The sequence below is a fragment of the Stegostoma tigrinum genome, chromosome 2, assembly GCF_030684315.1.
Source record: "Stegostoma tigrinum isolate sSteTig4 chromosome 2, sSteTig4.hap1, whole genome shotgun sequence".
In the NCBI taxonomy this organism is placed as follows: Eukaryota; Metazoa; Chordata; class Chondrichthyes; order Orectolobiformes; family Stegostomatidae; genus Stegostoma; species Stegostoma tigrinum.
Window position 1 is genome coordinate 76,174,123 of NC_081355.1, and position 26,180 is coordinate 76,200,302.

A 26,180-nucleotide genomic window follows, 5' to 3' on the forward strand; every position below is an offset into this window, starting at 1 on the left:
TCCACAGAGACACTGTGTGGCCTCGTTAGATTGGGTGGAGTTCAATACAACTTCAGCATTTACTCTTTCAGAACAATTACCTTCCGTCGCACTCCGAGGCTTTTTAAAATAACTTCCCTGGATCCCAGTCATTTGCTCTCCCACAGCAATTTCAATCAGATTAGAAAATCAAAAAATGGATTGGAGGAAATGCTAATGGCCTTTGGTCTGAATTTCACATGAAAGCAATGGTCTGCCAATGTAGTTAACTCAGCCACATTAGGGGCATTTAAACAGTCCTTGGATAGGCGTATGGATAATGATGGGACAGTGTAGGGGGAGGGGCTTAGATTAGTTCACAGGTCAGCGCAACATCGAGGGCCGAACGGCCTGTTCTGTGCTGTATTGTTCTATGTTCTACGTTCTATGTCCTGTCACTTGCTGAAAAACAGGGGTGCCTGAATCCACGTTGCAAGATCACCCTGCAGAAATCTAATGGTTGTTTGGGCTGTCAATTGTCTTAAGGTGAGACTCAAATTGCTGACAGCTCTCTCATCCCAGCAGCATTATCAGTCCCCAGTGAAGTCATGAAGCCCAATAATAAGGAAGATCTAGGGTTTTGTTGGGGTCAGGCTTGAACTGCATTTACCTGGATGGGTAACATAAAGTTGGAATCACAAGATGATGAGTCATTGGACATAAATAAGTTGCAACCTCCTGGAGGCAAGAATAACGTTGATTGTCAGCCCATGCAAAAGCACAACCATGAGCACAATGCATAGGTTAGTTTTGAATAGGCATGCACAATTAATTGCCGTTCCCAAGCTGTGAGTCATGACACCACTAGGATCATGAGCTCCAAAGCAGCTGAAGCATAGACACTCAGATCCGACAGACTCGTATTTGCTGCAAGGCCTCTTTAAATATGCACAATACCTTGTTTGTGAGTGTGGTCTAACACAATGGACACAGAGTTCCAGGATAATAAAATGTGAGGCTGGATGAACACAGCAGGCCAAGCAGCATCTCAGGAGCACAAAAGCTGACGTTTCGGGCCTAGACCCTTCATCAGAGAGGGGGATGGGGTGAGGGCTCCTCTGCCCCGTCTTTAAATGTGAATTGTGCAATCCTATCAAGTGTGAAATGGAGTTAGAGCAGAAATAAGCTTGGGAAGCACTGCAACAGATGTGGAGTGCACAATGTGGCTTAGCTAGAACAGCTTGCTGCTGTTGTCAATGAGAATATGCTTCAGATCCAACTTGGAAGATGGCATAGTGTGGATATTTCCCTCTCCACAGCCTCTGTTCTATTTGGCTGTCAAGGTGCAGAGCCAGAAGCCATGCAATTGCAATCCTCACACATGTTTCAGCCTTTGACTGCCTGTCAAATGCAGTAACTTGCTTTCAAAACACTACAGGGTATTTTGGACATTTTTCAAATAAAAACAAATTCAGACTGCTTTGTCCATTGAACAACAGTAATGCTGGATCAACCCTACTATTTCAAACTTCTCCATTCAAGATCAGGCAACACATGAATCACTAGGAGCATGCAACTACCTGCTTTGTCAGCGTGTGTTTTACAATTTGTTTTATTCATTCATAAGATGTGATTATCAGTGACTGGTCAGCATTTATCGCCTATTCTTAGGCATGGTTATCATTAGACTTCTAAATTCAAAATTTTTATAGAATTAAAATTCCACTATCTGCTGTGGTCAGGTTAAGCTCAGATCCTCAGAACATTGCCTGACTCTCTGATTTACTGACCTAATGACAATACCATTATGCCATGACCTCCTTGTGGCACACTCAGGTGCACTTCCCGCTTGTTCCTAAAAATAGTGAAATTGTCCTACTTTGATACGCACAGACTGATATGATGTTAAGGTTACAAATTTGGACAATGCAAGGGTTGATTATCATAAAAACCTGTCTGGTTCACTAATGCCGCATTGGAATGGAAAACTACTGTGCCTATTTGATCTGGTCTACATGAGACACCAGACCCATAGCAATGTGAATGCCTCTTAACTGCCCTCTGAAATAGCCTAGCAAGCCACTCTCTTGTATTCACTGCTTAATAGTCCCAGAAAAAGAATTGGACTGCAGCAGTTTAACAAGCCAGCTCACCTGCACCTTCTCAATGGGTATGAAATGCTGGTCAAGTCAGTGACACTTGCATCTCATAAATGAATTTTAAAAAAACTTTGTAAAACACAGTGCTGACTCAACAGGCAGTTGCTTGCTCTTGCCTGACCCTGGGGGATCACAGTAAGCCTGTAGCACTGCTAGAAGCAGTGCTATAAATTTGGTGTTGTGCCCCATTAATTTCTATAAATAAGCCATCGCACATATTTGACTTGATTATTAACTGTCAATTTTCATGTGCAGGCTACACATTGACCTTTTGTGGAGGGATATTTTTCGGCCAGTGTTTCCCAGAGTTATCCCTAAAGTTTTTGTGCAATTTTCAATTCCTTTGAAAATTGCACCAAAATGTTTCCATTTTTATTGATTCCTAATAAGAAGGTTTGTGAAATCTTTGCTTCTCGATATTTCCTAAATGAATGGTTTCAAGCAATTGGACCAGGAAATAGAACTTTTGGCTACTCCCTTGATCCGATTCAAGTAAGGATAAAGAATGCCGTAAAGTAAAAGTGTGGAAAACGATAAAACCAGTTGGTAATCGGCTGCTCTGGTGATTGGATTAGAAAGGGTTAATGCACCCTCCAGAGTTGAAGAATTAATTTAATAAAGCTGCAACCCAAATGATGGGTCTAGGCCCGAAACGTCAGCTTTTGTGCTCCTGAGATGCTGCTGGGCCTGCTGTGTTCATCCAGCCTCACATTTTATTATCTTGGATTCTCCAGTGTCTGCAGTTCCCATTATCACAACCCAAATAGTATTATTGGTCAGCTGAAAGTGATTACTCTCTCATGAGGATTCCACCAAGCAACTACTTACACATATTTTAAAATATCAGATAATCAAATGAACATCAATCTAGAAAAACAAAATACAGAATGCAGTAAAGCATGGCTGTGCACATTCCAAAGTTATTTGATCATTCCCAATTTTGTTTTTCCAAACCGAAAGAAACACAACTTTCCCTTGTTGAAACCTTAGCTGGTATTCAATCATGCGCTTCTTCTTTTTACCCACAATGATTGTTAAAGCGCAACTATTTAATAATCCCCAGAAGAGATTATATGATTCAGAGGTTGGGTTTTCAAAGGAGACAGATAGAGCACAAAATACATATTGTGCTGCAAGTTGAAAAATAGCTGCATCAATGAATAGATTTCCAGAGGTGAAGAGAGACTCAAATTAAGTTTAAATTACTCTGAGAGTAATAGATGATTAGAAAAAAGTGGAAGAAAATTATAGGGAGTTTAGAACTTGTAGAGAAATGTAAGAACAGCTGAAAGGAAATAATAAGAAAAAAGATATCAAATACAGTAAAAGAAAATAGTAAGGCTATTGTAATATTCCAAAAAAATCAAAAGAATAGTTACCAAGAGGAGAGCTGCTAAGAATAAATGGGAAATTTTGGTTGTGGAGGCCGAAAGGCTACAAAATATTTTTGTCAGTTTTGCTTTGCAAATGTTAGTCAATATATTTATGTAGTATAATAAAAGAAGACAAAGTCTAATTTTGGATACCAGATTATGATAAAACCATAAAAGAGAAAGCATAGACAAGAAGCATGTGAAAAAATGCTTTTTCTTTAATGTTACAGTCATGGGAAAATGTATCAAATTCTACTTTCTGCAGTTAAGAATAGGAAACAGATTTGCTGAGGGAATATTAATATGTGTCAGAATCTATTACTCTGTGGTGCATAGCCTAAGCTTTATAGATTAATTGTTCAATAATGGGCAGAATTTAATACTTTTGCATTTAATAGAAACTGATCTCTATTACTAAACATATGAGGATGATTACCAATACATTTTATTTATGATCAAATTTCTTTTCCTTATAAATACATTTCCAATTTCACTGTATGGGATTTAAACGCAATAGACATTCTGACAGTCAGGTCAGTGACAGTGAGTGGAGGGTGGCTGGTTAAAGAAAGGTTCTTGATTATCAAGGGTATAAAGGGCTACGGGGACAATGGGATTGAGGAATTTACCAGCCATGACTGAATGTGGAGCAGACTCGATGAGCCGAATGGCCTAATTTCTGCTCCTATGTCTTATGGTCTTAATTGGAACAGATAATAGAAAGACACAGAGACTTTAAGAAAGTGAGAAATTATTTCCTTTGAAGTATTTCAGTGCCTCCGTTTGGTCTATCTATCTGTATTAACGACAGTTTGGATCAATGGTGCCACTGTTGCCTTTTAGTTCAAAACTACTCTGCTTTCTTTTACTGTGGAACAGAACATGCATTGATGTGAGAAAGAGAGAGATAGAAAAGAGACACATTGCATTCATATATTGTTTTTACGATCCTGAGTGTTTCGAATGCTTCATGCCAATGAAACATTTTATAAATGGTTTGAAAGGTAAGGAAACATGGCACACCGTATGGAATTCATTTATGATAAGGATTACAAGAGATTTTTAAATGACTATCCTTTGATCTAGGTATTAAAGAAAAAGTAGGCTCACGGGACATATGCACCACACATATATCCTTTAACAAAATAGTATCTGGAAAAAGCACAGGAATTTTCTTTTGCAGTTTTCTGAAAATCAGGAACTTGGTCCATCGGGTGAAATCTTCCCAAACCCTGAACGATAACATCACCTATTACAAACATGCCTTTTCGCGACCACGCACAGGGGATTTGACACAGTAGCTAGTGTTTCGTAGCATTCTGTATATTGAAATGTTGGGGTTTCAAACCCAAACTTTAATTGCAATGCAATTGTGAAATGAACCAAACGGCCAAGCTGTTTCTCCAAAGTTGTTAGATGAAGTGTTTTAAGTAATCCCGCTCACAAATCATTCCTTTGATTATTTATGAACTATAACTTATTTTTCTCGTGATGCCAAATGCTCCAGTCCAAAATCAGCTCCAGAAAACGTGTACCACGTTTCCTTTCATCCCCCTGTTTTCCCATCTACAGTTAAAAACAAATCTCTGAATATTGCCTCTCCGTATTCCCATTTACAAATGCCTCGGGGTTTGCGAAATGCCTAGTGCTGCTCAGCCCTGGTGCAAAAAAGCAGATCCCAGTTTCTGCTTTATTCTCTGCTGTAGCTGTGCTAACACCAGACTTTTTTTTCCCTCCTAAAATCATAAACTGATTGATGCCGATCACCAGGGGATGACTCAGAGCCATAAGATCTGGGCGGGAGCAGATCTTCGTTTTTAATAGGTGGCTTTTATTACAATGCACATGACCAGCTCACGAGAATTTGGCGAGGGACTTAGGATGGGTTTGTGTGAGGAATACAAGTTAGTCCCTGCAGTGAGCAAATGAGTCTCTCAACTCTCGGAGTCTGGTGGAACTGCTAATCCTTTGTCACCATGAGAGATTGTGGCTTGGTCCTCTTTGGAACCGTCTTCCTGGTCATAATCTTCGAAACGGTTGCTCGCAGGCGTAAGATGTGTTTTTTTAAAATATGTATTGCTTAGCAGCAGGATTTTTGTTAACAGAATTGGGCTTCGTTGAAACATTGCTCTTTTATTTCTTCTCTGAAAAGATTTGCAAGAAAATGCAGACTGTGTATTTCAAAGTGAATGATATTAACCCAATAGCGTCACGTGAAAAAGGCTGGAGAACCTTAGCAGTTCGGCAGCGTCTGTGAGGAGAGAAGCGAAGTATTTTTTTTTGAGTCCGTAATATGTCTTCGGCAGAACTGGTGAAGTTTTTGCATTTGCAGCCATGCTTTCGCTGCGATGTGGGTTTGAAATGATCTTGGTTGATGAAAAGGCGAAAGCAAAGCTCAGATGTCAAAATTCTGATCTGTTTGAATGCACTCTATCCTAAGAGTGCGAGACGCCTTAGATAAAACTAGTGAGTATAATTTTAAGAGGTAGTAGGAACTGCAGATGCTGGAGAATCTGAGATAACAAGGTGTAGAGCTGGACGAACACAGCCGGCCAAGCAGCATCAGAGGAGCCGGAAGCCTGACGTTTCGGGCCTAGACCCTTCTTCAGAAAAACAAAATTAATTTTAAGGTGAGAGGGCAAAGACTTAAAAGGGACCTGAGAGACAACTTTATCACATAGAGTGTGGTTTGTATGTGGAATGAACTACCAGAGAAAGTGGTGGATGCAGGTACAATTACAACATTTAGAAGGCATTAGACAGGTACATGAGCAGAAAAGATTTAGAGGGATATGGGCCAAATGCAGGCAGATGGGACTAGTTTTGTTTTATTTTGGGAAACTCAGTCACCATGGATGAATTGGACCAAAAGGCTTGTTTCTGTGCTGTATGACTCTATCACTGTAAATGAAATTTTAATGATGTGATCTCCTGCCTCTCCTACTCACTACATGGTGAAAGTCTGGTTTCCACAGAAGAGGTGGTGCAAGCCTGTTTCATGCTTGGCCCCACTGACTTGGAATACTTTGGCAACTGTCTCCAAGCCTTCTGGCCTAGAGTGCTTGCATCATCTTCTTCAGCTTGTACTCTTGCAGATTTTGGGATTCACAGGCAGTAAGATGGGGCCAGGCTCCTTTGCAGTGTCCTGAGAAGAAGCTTCTTGCGGGGGCACATATGTCGCTCATTCAGCAAAGATCTTTAGATAGCACTTTCCAAATCTGCAAGCACTTCTGTCTAGAGGAACAAGGGCAGCAGATACATGAGTACACCACCATGTGCTAGTTCCCCTCCAAGTCACTGGCCATCCTGACTTGGAAATATATCACCATTCCTTCACTGTTGCTGGGACAAAATCCTGTCATTCCCTCCTCATGGCACTGTGGGTTTACCTACAGTACGGGGACCTCAGCCCCTCAAGAAGGCAGCTCACTACCACCTTCTGAAGGGCAACCAGGGACAGGCAGTAAATGCTGTTCAACCAGCAATGCCCACATACATGAGGGAGCATTAAAAAAAGCCAATGTGTTTATTCTTCAACTAATTTCATGGAGAAGAAACAGATCATCTGGTCATGAAATCTCCAACCCAAAATGTGAATTCTGTTTCTCTCTCCATGGACGCTGCCAGACCAACTGGGTTTCACCAGCATGTTCTGTCCCTGTATCTGTTCAGGATGCATGAGTGTGCTTGCTCTGTGCAAATTGGCTGCCATGCTTCTGACGTGACGGTAGTGACTCCTAAAAGTATTTAATTCCTTTAAGGGCCTGGAGAAGCCCTGTGAGGTGCTGAAAGGTGCTATATAAATGTAATTCTTTGTTCTATTCTTTTCCCTCTCGAAAGCTCTGAAATATGCATGTTGCTGAGTAGACCTCACTTGTCCTATCACAATGCTTACCGTGTATTATTTTCACTATAAGACCTTTTCATGTCACACCCATGTGAGAGGAGAGCCAAATCTTCATAAAACCTAAAGATGTGAGATATTGCAATTGCCAATCATTGCTCATCTCTCTCAAGTAATGAGTCTTTGGCTGCAGATAGTCTTCTATGTCAAGGACCCCCGACCTTAATTTTGAGAACTTCAGCTATGGCATTGCACTGTAATATGAAGGACATCGAGCCTAAAGGTAATGCCCAGGGAATATGCCAGGTGTTGGCTTGGTACATATTCTTCAGCACATGTATTCACCAAATGGGTGAGAGTATGAAATCAGTGATGTTTTCACATAGTTCCTATGTAGAAGCTTTTCATGGAGTGAAATGGCATTCAGGACACTGTCTCTCGTAGATTAAGTGCTGTCATAGAGGATGAGCAAATATATTAAGCCAAACTTACAATCTCTGTGCACACTGAAACTTTAAAGGGATAGAGATGAAGTATATTTCCAATGTTTGAATTTATCTATCTACCACACCACACCAAGAAGTGGTGTGGTCGATAGCTAAATTCAAACATTGGAATTTCTGAAGAAGGGTCTAGGCCCGAAACGTCAGCTTTCCTGCTCCTCTGGTGCTTGGCCTGCTATGTTCATCCAGCTCTACACCTTGTTATCTCAGATTCTCCAGCATCTGCAGTTCCTACTACCTCTGAAACACATTTATCGTAGTTTATTTTTCAGTTCAGTGCAATTTTCAAAAAATTGAGGTGAACAATTAAAGGCTAATTTGAGTACAAAGCTAATTAGTCACAATGTATTCAAGAGTTTTGAGTGTAAATGGACAGAGCTCTTCTCTGATACTCCACAGTAATCTTCCACTTCTTGAATACTTTGTCTGAAGGCCGACCTGACACACAGAGCTATGGCCTCCGCCAAGGGTGGGACAAGGAGGCAGGCCCCACATCCAGCTGGAACAGGGATCGAACTGCATGTTTTTGTTACAAATCTGATTCATCCACTTAGTAAGGAATTGTACTGGTTTCTTCCACCTCCTAAGGAGAGTGGGTTGCTGTGGCAATACACAATTTTTACATAAGTTTGCTGAAGAACTTGTTTCAAAATTTCTTGGTGTGGTAGATAGATAAATTCAAACATTGGAACTTCAGAACTGAGTCAGATCATAGCTTTTGATAACCTCAATTTGTAACTTACAAAAAATAACAAACACTTCATAACTACTTCTGCAGTTCCAAACATTGTTAAACTTTTGCAATTGGTCACATTTACAGTGCTAACATTTCACTGCTAAAATCCTGTAGATGTTCAGTCATCTGACAATCACATGCATATGATTAAAGCTTTTTCTTTTGCATAGTTGGATTTTATCTCATGATTTTTAACTCAATCATGTTTTATAAGCTCATGGTTCTTTATTGAAGATTTGATAGTCATTTCTAGTTACTGAGAGGACGTACCTGTTTATCAGACCACTGGCAGAAACATCTGTAACTTTGTTTCCCTATTCTAAGCATTAATAAATTTCTTCTCACGGTGGGCGTATTGATGCTGCAATTTTCAAGTAGGATTAATAATGTAGTAAGTTGCAGAAATTAGAAGTGAATTAAACATCATGAACAGTTGCTTAGTTGTGGGAGCTAGATGAAGAGAACAGTGTTGATTTACTCTAATGATGTTGGACTCAACATTTGACATTATACAACCTTAATTTCTAGCCCCATTCCTGAAGCCTTCACGTATATTGTTGAATTAGAGAGAGATTCTAACATGTGGGTGAGATTGCTGAATACGATTCAGCAAGATTTCAAATCACCCTGTTCAGATATGGAACTAAGTGGAATTAATGTAAACTGAAATATTTACAGATACAATATATTCGTCACATAGAACAAAACTCAAGGGATCAGTTTCAATGGCTTCAATTACTTGCACAATCTATTCAGACTATTATTCGTTTGAGAACAACAGTGTGAAAGCTATCAGTCTTGAAATTGGGATGAAGGAAGTCTCAGGTGCACTTTTTTCCCCCAAATAGAGAGGCATGAGGCATTCCCAGAAGTAAGGTGCCTCACTTTCATGAATGGGCTTCACCTGCAAAATTGAGGCTGCTAACTCAGCACCGCATTATGTAGTGAAGAAGTCAGTGACAAATTGAATGGTACCTTGATGCTTGTTCATATGATCCACCCTATTCAGGTAGTACCTGTTTTTTTAATATACAAGCAAATGTCCCAGAACCTCTAGTGCTTTAAAGCATGACCAGGTCTATAGGCAATAGAGTCAAAGAGGCCCAGTCAAGACAAACATTGAATAATGCCAGTGGAGCAGAGCGGATTGCTCTTTCAGACTCCACAAAACTAATGTTGGAAAATGCATTCTGGACCCTCCATCCCCCCCAAACCCCCCTGCACCCTCACTTGTCTTGCTGGTGGCCACGATCCTTATCCTGGTAAGCAGCATTAGGTTTGTATTAGTCCTGTTCAACCCAGGGACCTCAAAATTGTGATTGTCTATTCACAATGGAGTCACCCAAAATTGGCCTGTTGAAGTCTAAAATTTGTAATCTGAAGTTGCAAAGGGGAAAAACAAGCAGGATTTAGTAAGTCTGTCGAATTCCAAAATAATAGCAGGTTCAATTTTTTGGTTTTCTCCTGGGAAAGAATAACTTAGGTTAAAGCTGGCTTAGACAGCAAAATTGTTATGGGCCTGGCAACAGTGTGGTAGACCCAAATTTGCCAGCGGTGGTTATTTTCCATGCAATTGAAAAAAAATTGGCTGGAATGAAATGTATTCAAACAGCAAAGGCACCTCAAAGAGGGTGGGAAAACTGGCTTGCAGCAGGTGGCAGAAAGGCTGGGAATCAGCAGAGGAAACTCTACAGGAGGACACCAAAACCTATGAGGGTTTCAGTGACTCCAGAAGGTCATTCGGATCAGCAGGAATTAGAAAATAAGCTGGAAACTGAGGGAGGTTTGGGAGCCCTACTTGGGTCATAAAACCCATGGGGTGGCTCAGGGAAGGTAGCTTGAATTAAAATAGGGCTGAAATCCAGCCAGAAGCGTCAGAAAGCGTCAGAAAGCGTCAAGGCAGATCCCAAAGAAATTAGAAGGGCTAGAACTAGACAATTAGCAATAAAAGAAAGCACAAAAAGACCAGAGGAAGTTTAAGAAGGTTTTGAAAGTTAAAAGGACATGGTTGCAAAACCCAAATTGGAAAATAAAATAGCGAACCAATTTGGTGCCACCAGGGCGTTTGAATCAGATTCAGAAGACCTGCACTGCAAGATTTGGTCATTATATTACAGCAAATAGAATTGTAGATAAATTGGCAATATCTGTGTTCCTCAGCAGTAAATGCAGTAAAGATTTTACTCAGAACCGGAACTGAAACGTTAACTCTGTTTTTGCCTTCACAGATGCTGCCAGACCTGCTGAGCTTTTCCAGCAACTTTGTTTCTGTTCCTGATTTACAGCATCCGCAGTTCTCTTGCTTTTCATTTAATAAAAGCTACTGACTGAGGGAAATCTAAACCTTTCCAACGTCTCCCTCAGGACACAGAGCAGGCGGTATACCCTTTGAAGCGTATGTAACGGTGATGGTACAACTGTGGCACCAGACCACTGAGGTACCCTCCACCCAACCTTCATTATCATTATCAATGTTAAGAAATTGTACTACTACTTATTGGCCACCATTTCATTCTGCTAATGGACTATTGCCCTCTCATGTCCATCATGGCCCATACACTGGGATTCCGTCAATGGTGACCAGTCAGCTTCAGTGGTGGGTCCTACAGTGGTGGGCTTATACCATTTAAAATACAGGCAGTCAGAACAACACACAAATGCAGGTGTCTAGTCCAGACTGCCCCTGCCCTCAAGTGGAGGGCAAGAGAGTGGGCTGAAGAATCTGTCCTCCCAACCAGAGCAATGTGTCTGTGATGGCAACACAAGAGAAGGGGGAGTGGAAATGGTTTGCGACTGGGAGGTGCAGTTGTTTATTGCGAACCGAGCGATGGTGTTGTATATGATGATCCCTCTGAACTTAAGATACAAGGCACTTGAGCAGTTGCACCAGGGCCATCCAGGAATGGTGAGGATGAGAGAGCTCCCCCAATGCTACTTATGATAGCAGAATTTGGATACCCAAATTTAAAAAGCTAGCTTGTGCCAGGCTTGTGGCAAAACCTGAAATGCACCACCATTGTCACCATTATACCCTAGGAATGGCTCAGGAGGCCATGGCAATGTGTTCACATTGATTTTGCTGGTTCCTTTACTGCTGGTGGTAGTTGATGCTAATTCTACATGGTTCGAGGCGATGGTAATGAAGTCCACTTCTGCAGAATTGCAAAAGTGGGCGAAATGTTTGTGAGGTTTGATAACCTGGAGCAAGTTGTCAGTAACACAGCCCTCAGTTTCTCCCACAGGAATTTACTGACTACATGAAACGTAATGGCATTAGGCACATTTAGATGGTACCCTATCATACTTCAGCCAGTGGTCTTGTGGAAAGATTCATGTAATTGTTTAAAGCACTCATTGAAAGCATTAAAAGGGGAGAGGTCACTGACCGTGTACCAAAACACACCACACCTCATGCTATTATAGACATGTGACCAAGTACTGGCCTGGATCTACAACACAACTAACCTGTCATGGTCCTGGCGCAAACAGGTCCCATATACACATGGTAATAAAATGTGAGGCTGGATGAACACAGCAGGCCAAGCAGCATTTTAGGAGCACAAAAGCTGACGTTTCGGGCCTAGACTCTCTCTCTCTCTCTCCCATATACACATGGTTCAGACGCAGGATGAGACTGTGGGACAATGGCATGCTGACCAGCTGCTAGTGGCACACTGCCAACCATCACCGCAGAGCCTCAAGAAGGAGCCTCTATCTTACTTCCTAAAGGCAGCACACCATCCCTGGAGTATCCCACAGCAGCCAGTGAGGATATCACCTTTGTGGAAGAGATTGTCTAGATGCCCCTTAGGGATGATCCTCTTTACCTGAGATTCCTAGAAATAAAGACTGTTAAAATGCTTGGATCCAGTACATGGATTGTAGAACTGGGATGTGAAAAGTTAAGACTTTGCAATGTGACACAGTCCAGTGAGCAAATCTAACTGCTGGTCCTAAAGCAGGTTTTGAACCTGGTTAAGACAAAATATAAATTCAGAATGTATGTGTAATTGCCCCAGTTTTCACCTGATAGTGGAATGCTTGTTGCAAACAAAAGGAGAAATATTATTTATATCCGTTCCTAGTGGAGAAAAGGTATTAGGATAATGGCAGACATGACCTGTTAATATTCAATATCTATCATCTAATTTTAATACTCGTAAGTGATTTCTAAAATTAGATAAATACTGACTGAAAATGGCTGCCATTATCACTTGATCACAAATTAAGAAAGCCTTATAAAAACAGTTTGAAATGAACAAAACTCATCTGCACTGAAATTACCACTTTATCCAAAGACAGTTATAACAACTAAGTTAGCATTAAAGAATTTGTACCTCTTGTTTAACTCACACTTGCATGATAGGTACACATAATGGTAGATAAATGATGCCTGTGGAGTATTATCGCTTCTCCGTCTTTTGGCTGAGATCAAGTGCATGTTATACCAAGTGTTAACACTTGGTGGCGCTCTAACATGCTGAGGCTTAGTCTCAGTGACGGTGATGTCTAGGATTGTTTTTAACTGTCTCAGTGTGGAGGCAACGCCACAGAAAAAGCAGTACTCAGCTTGGAAAGACAACAGAGCCACACTCAGGAATGTACAAATGAACCATACATCAGTTGTTTGCTGGCAGAGCAAAGAGAGCTGAAAATTGATTCATAACAATAGATCAGGGAGGTTTGCTTTCCCTCACATCTCTCTCACTCACACTTTGCCCAAACATCTCTCAAAATAAATGGCATGTTAAAGGCAGCCATTCACTCAGAACTGAATTGTACAGTTTCACCACTGGTGAGAAACAAGAAAACAGCAAAACAGTCACAGACTCAGGTTTCACTCTCATAACTCAAGGAATCTAAGAACTGCTAAAGCACATTTGTTCTTATCTTTTTGTTTAACCTGGACACCTTCCACCTGTCTTCATTGAAATTTATTACCCAGGTTTGTGAGAGTTTGATGTCATGTTTTATTATTATTTGTGGTTTAGATTAAAATGTTTTTTTCTTCCAATCGCGAAAACCTCATAAATGACACCTTAATTTCGGTCTAGAACATAGAACATAGAAAGGTACGGCACAGTACAGGCCCTTCGGCCCACGATGTTGTGCCATGGAATAATCCTAATCCAAAAATAAAATAACCTAACCTACATTCCCCTCAATTCACTGCTGTCCATGTGCATGTCCAGCAGTCGCTTAAATGTCACTAATGACTCCGCTTCCACGACTACCACTGTTAAACTATTCCATGCGGTCACAACTCTCTGGGTGAAGAACCTCCCTCTGACGTCTCCTCTATACCTTCCTCCTAACACCCTAAAACTATGACCCCTCATGGCAGTCAATCCTGCCCTGGGGAAAAGTCTCTGGCTATCGACTCTATCCATGCCTCTCATTACCTTGTACACCTAGTTAAATGAGTTTAAATTGAAAGGTGATACCTGTGTGCTAAAAAGAAATAAAGATATTTGTTATAATTTCCTTTTCTCACGTGCTCATAACACTTGATTCCCACATGAAGAAAGGCAGCTTAAGGGGGGCAGTTGATGTATGTGGGTTTTCATGGAACCAGGCACAATATCAGTCTCCTACTAATAATGAAGAAATATTTAAGGGTCCAGTGTTGGATGCTAAATTTGGGGAAGCACTCAAGCTTAGGCCAGCTGCTCCATAGGCCCAGTGCGGAAAGACCATGGCTAAGGTCTCCTTCCAAGATCTGCTGAGGGATTGTAAAGCCACTTGGGCTATATGCAGCTAAAACCATTTGACATGAAATGTAAATGTACATTGCAAATATAACCTGTAGTAGGAGGTGTAGTGAAGTACCCCAAAATACCCGATAACGTATCGAAAGAAATGCAGTGTAAAATATGTATTGTGTAATGTATCTCCATATGTTTCATGATTAAAGTATATTTTTGGGAAAAGAAACTGTGACCAATTGGAGGAGAAGGAGGATGGAAATGAATAGGCTGAGAATCCGGAGAAAATTTAAGTTGAGTTGCAAAAGAAGAAACATGACATGATGCAATGTGTGATTAGGATTGGGGATGCATTACCTGAGAGTGTGCTAGAAGCAGATTAAATCATGGCTTTCAAAAGGGAACTGGATAGAGTCTTGAAGGGAATAAAGATGCAGGGAAACAAGAGCAGGAGAGTGGGACTAATAGCTCCTCTTCTAGAAAACTGACATGAACACAAATGGCTAAATAGTCTCCTTTAATGCTCTACAGTCTATAGTTCTATAATTCTAATTACATTTTGCTTCAGTCGTAAAAAGACTGGAAAATTGTTGCGCAGTCAAAGAATGGAGTGCATTCATAGAAGTTTCACATATTTGAACTATGTAGCCATGGGATTTATATGTTACACACACATGACAATTGTTTAACTATGGTGACAATTTAAGACAAACTTATTTCGCATCTTAGTTGGTGACTAGCTGCATTTGTGTTTTCAGGCTTCCAAGATGTGTTCGCTGGTGGCAGCAAATTATCATTTTCACGGCTTCCTGGTCACCTTGCCGGATGGCACCCTGACATTAATGTCTGGAATGAGAAACTTTATCCCATTTGGAAGAGAAATGACATCCGATGGAAAAACTGCTGGAAAGGTGAAAAACCAGAAGGAAATTTTTAGTTGAGCTTTTGTATTGAAGGCCTTCCTTCTGCTCAAGAGTTCTGGCCCAGGTGGTCTTTGACTTGTCTCTAATTAAAAGAGAATGCTTAAATTTATTCATGGGATGCGGGTGTTACTAGAAAGGCTAGCATTGGTTGATCACCTTAATTGGCCTTAAGAAGTTTGAAGTTAACAGCCTCTTGCACTGCTGTAGTCAATGGGCTTTTGGTACACCTATACACTGTCAATGGGTTAAAATCCTGGGATTCCCTTCCTAACAGCACAATACATGTACCTACAGCACATTGTTGGTTCAGTTAAGTTTCTGGACAGTGATAACTCCAGATTGTTGATGGTAGAAGTTTCAGTAATGATAATGCTACTAATCATCAGGGGAGGATGGACAGATTCTCTCCTATTTGAGATCGTCACTACATAACACTGTATGATGTGAATATTATGTGCTACTTGTCAGACCAAGCCTGATTGTTGTCTAGGTCTTGCTGCATATGGCCTGGATTGCTTCAGTATCTGAAGAATTGCAAAAGGCACTATGCACTTTTCAAAGAACATCTCCACTTTTGACCTTAGGGTGGAAGGAAGGTCATTGATGAAGCAGGCTGAAATTGAATGCAGGCTTCCTGAAGAATACCGCAATGTTCTAAGGCTGAAGTGATTAGTCTACAAAAGTACAACCGCTTTCCCCTTGTTCAAGGTATGACTCCAATCAATGGAGAGTTTTCCCTGATTCCCATTAGCTTCAATTTTGTGAGGGCTCCTTTGATGCCATTTCTGATCAAGCACTACCGTGATATCAAGAGCTATCACTCTTACTTCACGTCTAAAATTTATCTGCTTGTCCATGCTTGGACCAAATCAGTAAAGAGGTCTGGAGCTTAGTGTAAATTGAGCATCTCTGTGCAGCTTATTGATGAGTCACTGCGTCTTGAAGCCACTGTCAATGACATCTACCACCATGTCTCTCAAGATTGATAGTAGATTGACAGCATGATAATTGACAAGATTAGATATGTTCATTTTTTATAAAGACAAGCATGGACAATTTCCTACATTGTTGGATAGATGCAGTTCTGTAGTTATGTTAGAATGGCTTGATCAGGAATATAGCTAGTTCTGGAGCACAGGACTACAGCATTTCAGTTGTGGTGTTTTCAGAGCCCAAATCTTTTGCAGTATCCAATTTCTTGATATCACATGAAGTAAACTGAATTGGCTGAAGAATATCATGTGTGATGCTGGAACTTGAGGAGGAAACTGAGAGGAATTGTCTCCTTAGCAATTCTATTTGGGGTGGTTTTACATGTTTCATTTTTATCTTCTGTACTCTAATACTGGGCTACCACATAGTTGAGTTTGGGGTTGGGGGGGATAATCATGGTGTCTCCTCCCTTTGTTAGTTGTTTAAATTCCCAATACATTTCATGACCAATGCAGCAGGTCTGCAGAGTTTAATATCATCTTTTCATTGTGGGATTGCTTTGCCATGTCTATTGCATGCTACTTCCGCTGCCTACTACATGTGTAGACCTGAATTTACATGATTTTTTTTTAGCTATGCCTATGCTTCTCCTTTCATGTCATCTTGCACTCTTCATTGAGCCAAGGTTGATACCATGGCCTGATGGTGGTGAAAAAGTGAATGATGTGCCAGGCTATGATGTTACAGATTGTAGTTTAATTCAGTTTTGCAGCTGCTGATGAGTCACTGTGCCTTATGGATGTCAAGTGTTCAGATGCTTAATCTATGTTTTATAGAGCCTTCATTATCTGAACTGGAGGTCTAGTGAGTACCAAATATTCAGTGTTCTGTCTAAACCCTTAGCTGGTAGCAACATGAGGACTTCTATGTAAGTCCTACTGAAGTCAGCTCTGTTAAGTTACTGCATACATGCCGTTGCACACAGAAATTTTAAAGGGTGTCCACACTTCAAGAAAAAATGAACAAACACAATGAAACATATTTCAGCTTATGCAATAAATTTTGCAGGCACAATACTAAATCATTAACTTAAATCACTGATCAACAATATGTTATTAATCTCATTGGATTAATAATCAAACAATTGGTTAAATTGTTATATTGGAAAAATATCCAGTTTATATGACTGTTTTATGATTTGCAAAATTCTAAGAGAAATTCATCCTAGCCCATTTTTAGGCCAGGAATCAACATTATGTATGCAATGAGGCTCCTTCCAGGATGGCTGACACTGGCTTGAAATTGGGTCTTGGGCAACATTTCAAAAATGTAATCCCTTCTCTTGGTTGTCCATTTTTGAAAAATCAAAGCAGCTAGTTCATGTGTTTCATTCATGCAGAGAAACTTTAATGAGGAACAGCATGAAATAGTTTAATTTCTCAGATGTCATGTGAGAGGAATTAGAAAGTCACTATTAGCATATGCAAAATCACCTGACACTTATACAGGACCAGTATGGAATTGCACATTTTTCAGACTTCATTGGGGCACCAAATATACAAAATTTGAAACTTTGCTCTATTTTCTACAACAACGATCAATTCTTTCCCTGAATTCTTAGGTTCACAGGATTGTATCAGCATGCTAAAATAGGTCTTTGTTCTTCAAAGACAGGAATAATTAAATTAGTAATAGTCCTCTTGGTTTTAATAAAACCGAATAAACTGAAAATTCTGACTTACTAACCATTAATGTTGAAATTTGATTTATCTTTGAACATGGAACATGTAATGTCCCTTGCATTATAAGCTAGAATTGTAGAATCCCTACAGTGTGGAAACGGGCATTTGGCCCATCGAGTCCACACCAAACCTCCAAAGAGCATCCCACCCAGTCCCACACCCCCTATCCCTGTAACCCATGGCTAACCTACCTGACCTGCACATCCCTGAGCACTATGGCAATTTAGCACATCTTTGGACTGAGAGGAAACCAGAACACTCAGAGGAAATCCACACAGACACAGGGAGAATGTGCAAACTCCCTACAGACGGTCACCCAATGGTGGAACTGAACTCATGCCCCTGGCGCTGTGAGGCAGCAGTGATAACTACTGAGCTTCCGTACTAGCCAGAATAATATAGTGATGCTAATGTTTGTAATTAATTCAAAAATGTTTTAATTTTCCCTGGGAGGCTGTGTGAGAAGGTTTCCTGCATTCACTATTGGACATGAATACATTCCTTGAAATTCACTTTGTAGTCTCTGTTATCATTTTGTAGCTTGAACGATATCTCTGGTTTCCTTTTTCAATTTATTGGTTTTCTCTTTCAGGAGGAAAGATCGTGGCCCACTTGAGCAATGATGGGCCTACACTGGTTAGGGCGAATGTAACCTTTAACGTGGTGCTTAAATTACCTAGATGTCAAAAAGAGGATGATAATGGTGACGTCGTTTACGATATAAACTGCAAAAATGGTAAACCATTATGTGCATGTGTATACGTGATATATAGAATAAACTTCAATTGATTAAATTCAGTGCATTCAATCACTTGAACAATCCATTTGTACCATTATGCATAATTTGAGAAGGATAGAAATTGAAGGATGCCCATAATTGGACACAAGAAATGATAACAAAGTTTGAAGCTGGATGAACACAGCAGGCCAAGCAGCATCTCAGGAGAGTGCTCACTGAGCAGCATCTGCAGCATCTCAGTGCTCCTGAGATGCTGCTTGCCCTGCTGTGCTCATCCAGCTTCACACTTTGTTATCTTGGATTCTCCAGCATCTGCAGTTCCCATTATCTCTGATCACAACTTAAAAAATGATGACCGTCGGGTTCTGCTTTCCAATAGTGAGGCCAAGGCACTGCTGTGTAAGGCCTTGTGTCTCACTTCCATGAAGAAGGCAACCTGTAGGTAAGAATAGATGGCTCAACTGGAAAGCATCTTTAAAGGCTGGGTCATTGCTGGTATCAGTTGCCATTTATGGAAGAGGTCTAAACTTTTACCAGCCTCAGTGAATTTCCTTAACCACTCAGCCACAACTACAGATCCCCTTCAGCTACAATTGTTGACTTCTGGACAAGAGAAATTGACCATAGGTTGGTTTTGCTACATTGTTAAATAAAGGAAATCAACTGAACAATGCCACTGGGAAGTAACTAATATAATACCCATTGTTAAGAAGAACAGAATATTAAAACAGGTAATGGCAGACTAATTAAAAGTAATTAAAATGAAACTAAACATCTAGGCAATCATATGATAATTACAGAGATTGGTTAGCAACAATCTATCAAAGATATTAAGAAATTATTGGGGAAAGGCAGAAATGTGGAGTTAAAATGCAGATCAATCATAATCTCATTGAATTGTAGAAGAGGCCAGAGGGGTTAGAGGCCTACTCCTGTTCCTATTGGTGAAGTCTTGCAGATGTGTTAGAGCTTTTGTCTGCTGGCTGGAAATATGGCATGAAATCCATGTTGCCTTATTTGGAGAATGCCCACCAAATTGTAAGCCTTTCAGGCAGTTGAGAGACAGCTGATGGCCCTTTCCTGGGGATCAGGACTCCAGGGGAGGTCCTTCCTACCAGACTAATCAAAGACCAGCAACTGTTTCTCAACATTATCAGACCAACAGCCAATGGAGTCACAGAATGACCCAGCTGCAGGTAGGTGATGGCAGGAAGGGTTTCACTGTATCAGGGTTGCATGAAGGGCAGCGTGCCCAATGGGGTGGCTGTGGGTATTCTGCTTTCCCCCCATGCCCACCCAGGGAAAGAAACCTCCCAGGAACCCCTTTCCCCTATAGCCATTGAAGGTGAGGCTCTTAAAAGTGTATTTAATTGTCTGAGTACCTCAGTTGATGGCAAGCAGGATGGTCAATCATGGATGTTGCTGCCTTGAACACTACTGTGTGTGTTTAACTGCCATTTTTCCACATGATAAAATGTCTATGTGTCTCTAAACACACCACTAGCGAGGATAGATGATTCTTCCATTGTTTCCCTTTCTGTCACTTTCTTTCCCCTTCTCCCTGGAACATGTGAGTACGTTGTCTATTGAGACATAATTAATTAATTTTCAGCAGTGGTTTCCCCTGTGATCCTAAATGCTGCATCTTAAAGGAGCAATCTTCCAACTATGAATCTAGTAAGCAGCTGGATGCCGGGATCATGATAAGGATAACCTTGATGTGTTGACTAAGCAACGCATCAGCACGTATTTGGGTGCAAGATCTCAACGTCCTTAGCTACATCCTCAAGTCATGAGGGAAAAAGTCAATATTTGAAATGAAAATCATAAATACATTTTTTTCATACTCCATTTTGATATTAGAACATAGAACATTACAGCGCAGTACAGGCCTTCGGCCCTCGATGTTGCGCCGACCTGCGAAACCAATCTTAAACCCATCTAGCATACACTATTCCGTTATCACCCATATGTTTATCCAATGATCATTTAAATGCCTTAAAGTTGCTGAGTCAAATTGAGTGTCAATATTGAGCTGGTACCTACTTGTCAAGGGGTCAGAACTGAGACAGTGCTACAGGATTAGAGTGTCAGTGCTGTGGTCGAGTAGCGCTCTGAGGGTCAGTACACAGGGAAAGATTCATTCTCAGTGGATCAGTTCTGAGGCTGCGCGACTTTGTCAGAGGGCCATACTAATGCGGTGCCTCATTGTAATGGGATAAGAATTGAGGGAATGTCGTACAGTGCATCACTAGCTCATCATAGACTGTCTAACAGTGTAGCATACCCTTAATATTGACACTCTGACAGTGCGGATGATAAACAGTCGCACGGCTGGTACCTGATAAAAGGCTGTGCACAGACCAATCCATTTGTTGTTCCCACCCAGCAATATCTGTACACAGCCACTCAGCTCCAGCTCATCTGCAGCCACTTCAATTCCTGCTTGTTCCAAACTGCTGCCCGACAATACATCCCATGAGAGACAGTTTACCTGCTTGGCAAAACACTTGGAAATCCTTTAAAACACTGGCATCAGGACAATTATTTCTTATTTCAGTCCATAAACATCAAAGAGAAATGTGAAAATAAAAAGACTCAGTGTTTACAAGCCAAATTGGGACTGCCTGGAGTTCTGTCATAACTGGGCAAGAGGACTCACTGTGCAGGAGCTGTAAAGCAGGCTCAATGGGCTTAATATCTTATCTACAGGGTCAGTGATATGGACACAGGGGACTCAGTCTGCTGTCTCAGGTTTCAGTGGCACTGTTATAGTGGGGTCAGTCTGACCTCTCCCTGGCAGTCTCACAGAGACAGAGGAGTGCACTGCAAAGGCTTATGCAGTCAGAAGGCAATTGGAGTAGCTTTTGTTACAAATAATTTTAGTATAACATTCCCCTAGACAGACATATTGAATTAAATGATGCCGATATGTTATGTGATGTAAAAGACTTACATTTTCAGTCAAACTAAGATAGGATTAATATGAGTTGACAGACCTTGAACATCATTTAAGCAGCTGATACAGACTGAAGTAATGAAGACAGTTGTTTTAATGCTGAAATTCATGAGAAAATGTTGTTTATGAACAGATTTTACCCTATGATTACTGTAATAGGTTTGCTATGATTACAGTAAAAGGTTTGCTGAAATTACAGTAATAGGTTTGCCATGAGAACAGCTTGAGGAGCTTGTCTCATGACAACAGCCATCTTGGTGACTTGCCATTCAGTTCTCACACCGCATGGATCCATGAATCAGGTTAACTATTGTCAATTGCGGCATCTCCTATGTTGGCAAGTAATACTTCAGTCAAACTTGAAAGATCCAGTTGGCTCTTTAAAAGTGGGAGAACTCTATCCAACAGCATATCCAACTCCTAAGTATGGGACTGCAGCAAGTAAGATGATCAATGGTGTCTATGTAAGGAGTATATTGAACATTATACAATTTTGCAGATTAGTATGTACTTTAATTTGGTTATCTCCATATTATTTATTGGTTAGATGTACAGTGTCTAGGAATAATGTACTATGGACATAATGAATCAGGTAGACCTAATTTTGAATATGTTGTAGTCATCACTGGGCAGCCTTCACTTTGCTTAGGATATTATTTATGAATGAATTATGGCAATTTAGCAGGGTGTTAATCCACTCACCAAATGTACCACATAATTCCGATGTATAAAACATTCTTCCAATCTGTTATTTTGTTTCTGATCTGATGTAATGACAATTTTAAAATCATGTATTCCATTGCATATATTCAGTAGTACCTTCAAATCATGATAATTTATCGGAAGGAGAACATACATTTCTACATATGATTCCCATATCAGTCACTAATGCCAGTGTTTACTTTCTAGCATCTTCATTCTTTCCTGGTCAATATGTATATGACTGGAGTTCCTGGATTGGTGAGTGTGGTTGGTTTAACTGCACCAAGTTTACCAAATACATCTTCCCAGATGGCCATCCTTTTCCTAGACAAATGGATTGGTGGCATAAGAACTTTGTGTATGTTTGGCACACACAAGGTAAGTACACTAAGATTTCCTTCAAATGTGAAGAGGTCCCTTTACAGACTTTGCTGACCATATCTCTTTCAAATATAGGCCAATACTATCAAAATATTGGGCATTCCAGTATGACCCTCTCTATCAATACAACCAACATCACAATCGGTGATCATATGATGGTTGTGTCTGTCTATCGAAGAGATCATCATAGGAAAAAATACATTCCAATTGCAACAGCAAATGATCCATACACGGTTACAGGTGAGGTTGTGTTTGGGATAATCTACCTATTAATCAATAGTTTCCACAGTTTTGGTACCATGACAAAAATTGAAACAGTCTGGTATTCATTCTCATGAGATTTGTTTAAAAAATTGTAGCAATTTTATAAAATTAAGGCACTAATTGTGAGGATTCACATTAGTGTGTGTTAATTAAATTCATAAAGTTTGTAAAATGTGTAAGGCCTTGTGTGATAATTATGAAAAAGCTGAAAACTATGGTACGGGGCCATATGATGTGCAGTTTTAGTCTCCTTATCCAAGAATGGATAGACCTGCTGAATAGAGAATGCAACAAAAATTCACTCACCTGATTCTTTGGGAGAAAGGACTGTCCAATGAGGAGAGATCAAATTTGAGCAGGCTAATATTTCCTAGAGTTTGGAAGATTTCATTGACTCATTTTAAACTCTTAAGGAATTTAATAGGGTACATGCTGGAAGGATATTTCTACTGACTGATGGGCCTAGAACTAGGGATGAAGTCTCAGAATATGGATCAGTCATTTAGAACTGAGATCAGGACTTTTTTTCTCATTTCAAAGGGTTGTGAATGTTTGGAAATCTGTACCCAAATGGCTGTGGATGCTATGCTGTTGAGAATGTTTAAGATAGAAATTGATACATTTTTGAATGCCAAAGGAAGCTTTGGAAATTTGTGTTGTTGGGAAAGGTGAAGGTGACATTGAAGACAAACCATGGTGTCCTAGAATAATGAAGTAGATTCAATGGTTTAAATACTTTTACACCTAGACAGTAGTATGAAATTTGTGACAGTGAATTGGCAACTCCTTTTATTACTTGTTCATGGAATGTGGGTATCATTGATAAGACCAAATTTATCACCAATCCTAATTGGTGATGAGCTGGCTTTTTGAACAACTGCAGACCGTATGGTGTAAGCACATTCTACAAAGATTCAAGGAAAGAAGCTTTTCTAAAATATTCATTTAGCAACCGTAAATGAAGGAACAATAATATCATTCCAAGTCAGGGATCATGTTCCTCTGAACAGAAACAGAAATTGCTAGAAAAATGCAGTGTGTCTGGCAGCATCTCTGGAGTGAAATCAGAGTTAACATTTCAGACCTAGTGCCTGTTCTTCAAAACTGATACTCCTGTGAGTCTGCTGCTCTTGTTCTTCTAGATGATAGTGGTTGTGAATTTGGAAAATGCTGTTGACAGAATCTTGGTAAATTTCTGCAATATTTTTGCAGATGGTATGCATTGCTACCACAGTATGCCAGGTTTGGAAGGAATGGCATATTGGATTCTTATCAAGTGGGCTGCCTTGCCCTGGACTGTATCAAAGTTCTTGAATATTCAAGCTGAACTCCTCCAAGCCATGTTAGGAGTTTTTCATCACACTCCTGACGTACTCTGTGGATGATTGAAAGTCTTTGGAGAACCAGGAGATGAGTTAAGAGCTGCAGAATTCCTAGCCTTGGAGCTAATCTTGTAGCCACTGTGGTAGTATGACTAGCATTAGTTGTGTTTCTGATCAGCTACGGCACTGCCGCAACCATTCTTCCTTCTCCCCAAAGGATATTGACGATAGGTAAATTAACAATGGTAACTCGTGTTGAATATTGAGGAGGGCTGTTCAGATTCTCTGTTGTAGGAGATGATCTTTGCCTGTCTCAAATGTTACTTGTCATTTATGAGCCAAACTTGAATCTTGCTTCATAAGGATACAATTGGTCTCATTCTATTATATGTGGAACTTATACACTGTGCCAACGTTTAGCAGAACTCCCCACTTCTAACCTTATGATGGAGGGAAGATCATAGATGAAGCAGTTGAAGATGGTTAGATCTAGGATATGACTATGAGGAACTGGGCTCTTGCGGCAGAGTGGTAATGCCCCTAATTCAGAGCCAGAAGATAGGTTCAAGTACCACCTGCTCTAGCGGGGTGTCATAACATCTCTGATCAGGTTGATATAGAAAATATCCACTTTGAAGAATTAGGGCTCCTGTGGCATATTTGTAGTGCCTCTACCTCTGAGCACCGAGAACTGGATAAGTTCCGACCTGCTCCAAAGATGTGTAGTAATATCTCTGAAAAGTTGATCAAAAAATATTTTACTCTGAGGAACTGGGGACTCTTTGGCACAGTGGTAATGTTCCTACCTCAGAGCTAAGAGACCCAGATTCCAGTCCCAACTGCTATAGAGGGGTGTCATAACATCTTTGAATAAGTTGATGTAGAAAATATTTACTCTGAGGAACTCCAGCAGTATATTCTGGAGCTGAGATGATTGCCACCAAACAGCCATAATTGTCTCAGTTTGTGATAGGTATTAATTCAATCAATGATGATGTTGTCACTAATATCCTGTAACTTAATTTTACGTGGGTTCTTTGATGTCACATTTGGCCAAATGCTACCTTGATGGCAAGCACATCTCCATTAATATCTCTCCTGATTTCCATTGAAGTCACGAGAAAATAGATTGTTGATTTGCTATCACTTTCTTCACACTATCACACCAAGCCAAAATTACCCTAAAAGTTAAGCAAAAATGTGTATGAAAATAAAATTAAAAGAATAGGAATAATTAAATTTCAGCAAGGCGTTCGATAAGGTTCCCCACAATAGGCTATTGTACAAAATGCGGAGGAATGGAATTGTGGGAGATATAGCAGTTTGGATCGGAAACTGGCTTGCTGAAAGAAGACAGAGGGTGGTAGTTGATGGGAAATGTTAATCCTGGAGACCAGTTACTAGAGGTGTACCACAAGGGTCGGTGTTGGGTCCACTGCTGTTTGTCATTTTTATAAATGACCTGGATGAGGGCGTAGAAGGATAGGTTAGTAAATTTGCAGACGACACTAAGGTTGGTGGAGTTGTGGATAGTGACGAAGGATGCTGTAGGTTGCAGAGAGGCATAGACAAGCTGCAGAGCTGGGCTGAGAGGTGGCAAATGGAGTTTAATGCAGACAAGTGTGAGGTGATGCACTTTGGTAGGAGTAACCGGAAGGCAAAGTACTGGGCTAATGGTAAGATTCTTGGTAGTGTAGATGAACAGAGAGATTTCGGTGTCCATGTACACAGATCCTTGAAAGTTGCCACCCAGGTTGACAGGGCTGTTAAGAAAGCATACAGTGTTTTAGCTTTTATTAATAGAGGGATCGAGTTCCGGAACCAAGAGGTTATGGTGAAGCTGTACAAAACTCTGGTGCGGCCGCACTTGGAGTATTGTGTACAGTTCTGGTCACCGCATTATAAGAAGGATGTGGAAGCTTTGGAAAGGGTGCAGA

The 26,180-nt window shown here is 40.4% G+C and overlaps 1 protein-coding gene across 1 annotated transcript in view; it reads left to right on the forward strand.

Annotated features, from left to right (window-relative positions):
• Positions 1–5,371: 5,371 nt before the first annotated feature.
• The window catches only part of LOC125467299 (protein QNR-71), a 42,856-nt gene continuing 22,047 nt past the window's right edge, over positions 5,372–26,180 (forward strand). Inside the window, exons 1-5 of the mRNA XM_048562965.2 lie at positions 5,372–5,539; positions 15,037–15,189; positions 18,469–18,612; positions 22,484–22,654; positions 22,733–22,897. Of these exons, the coding sequence (XP_048418922.2) occupies positions 5,467–5,539; positions 15,037–15,189; positions 18,469–18,612; positions 22,484–22,654; positions 22,733–22,897 (706 nt within the window). The 5' untranslated portion in view covers positions 5,372–5,466. The remainder of the gene's footprint in view (positions 5,540–15,036; positions 15,190–18,468; positions 18,613–22,483; positions 22,655–22,732; positions 22,898–26,180) is intronic.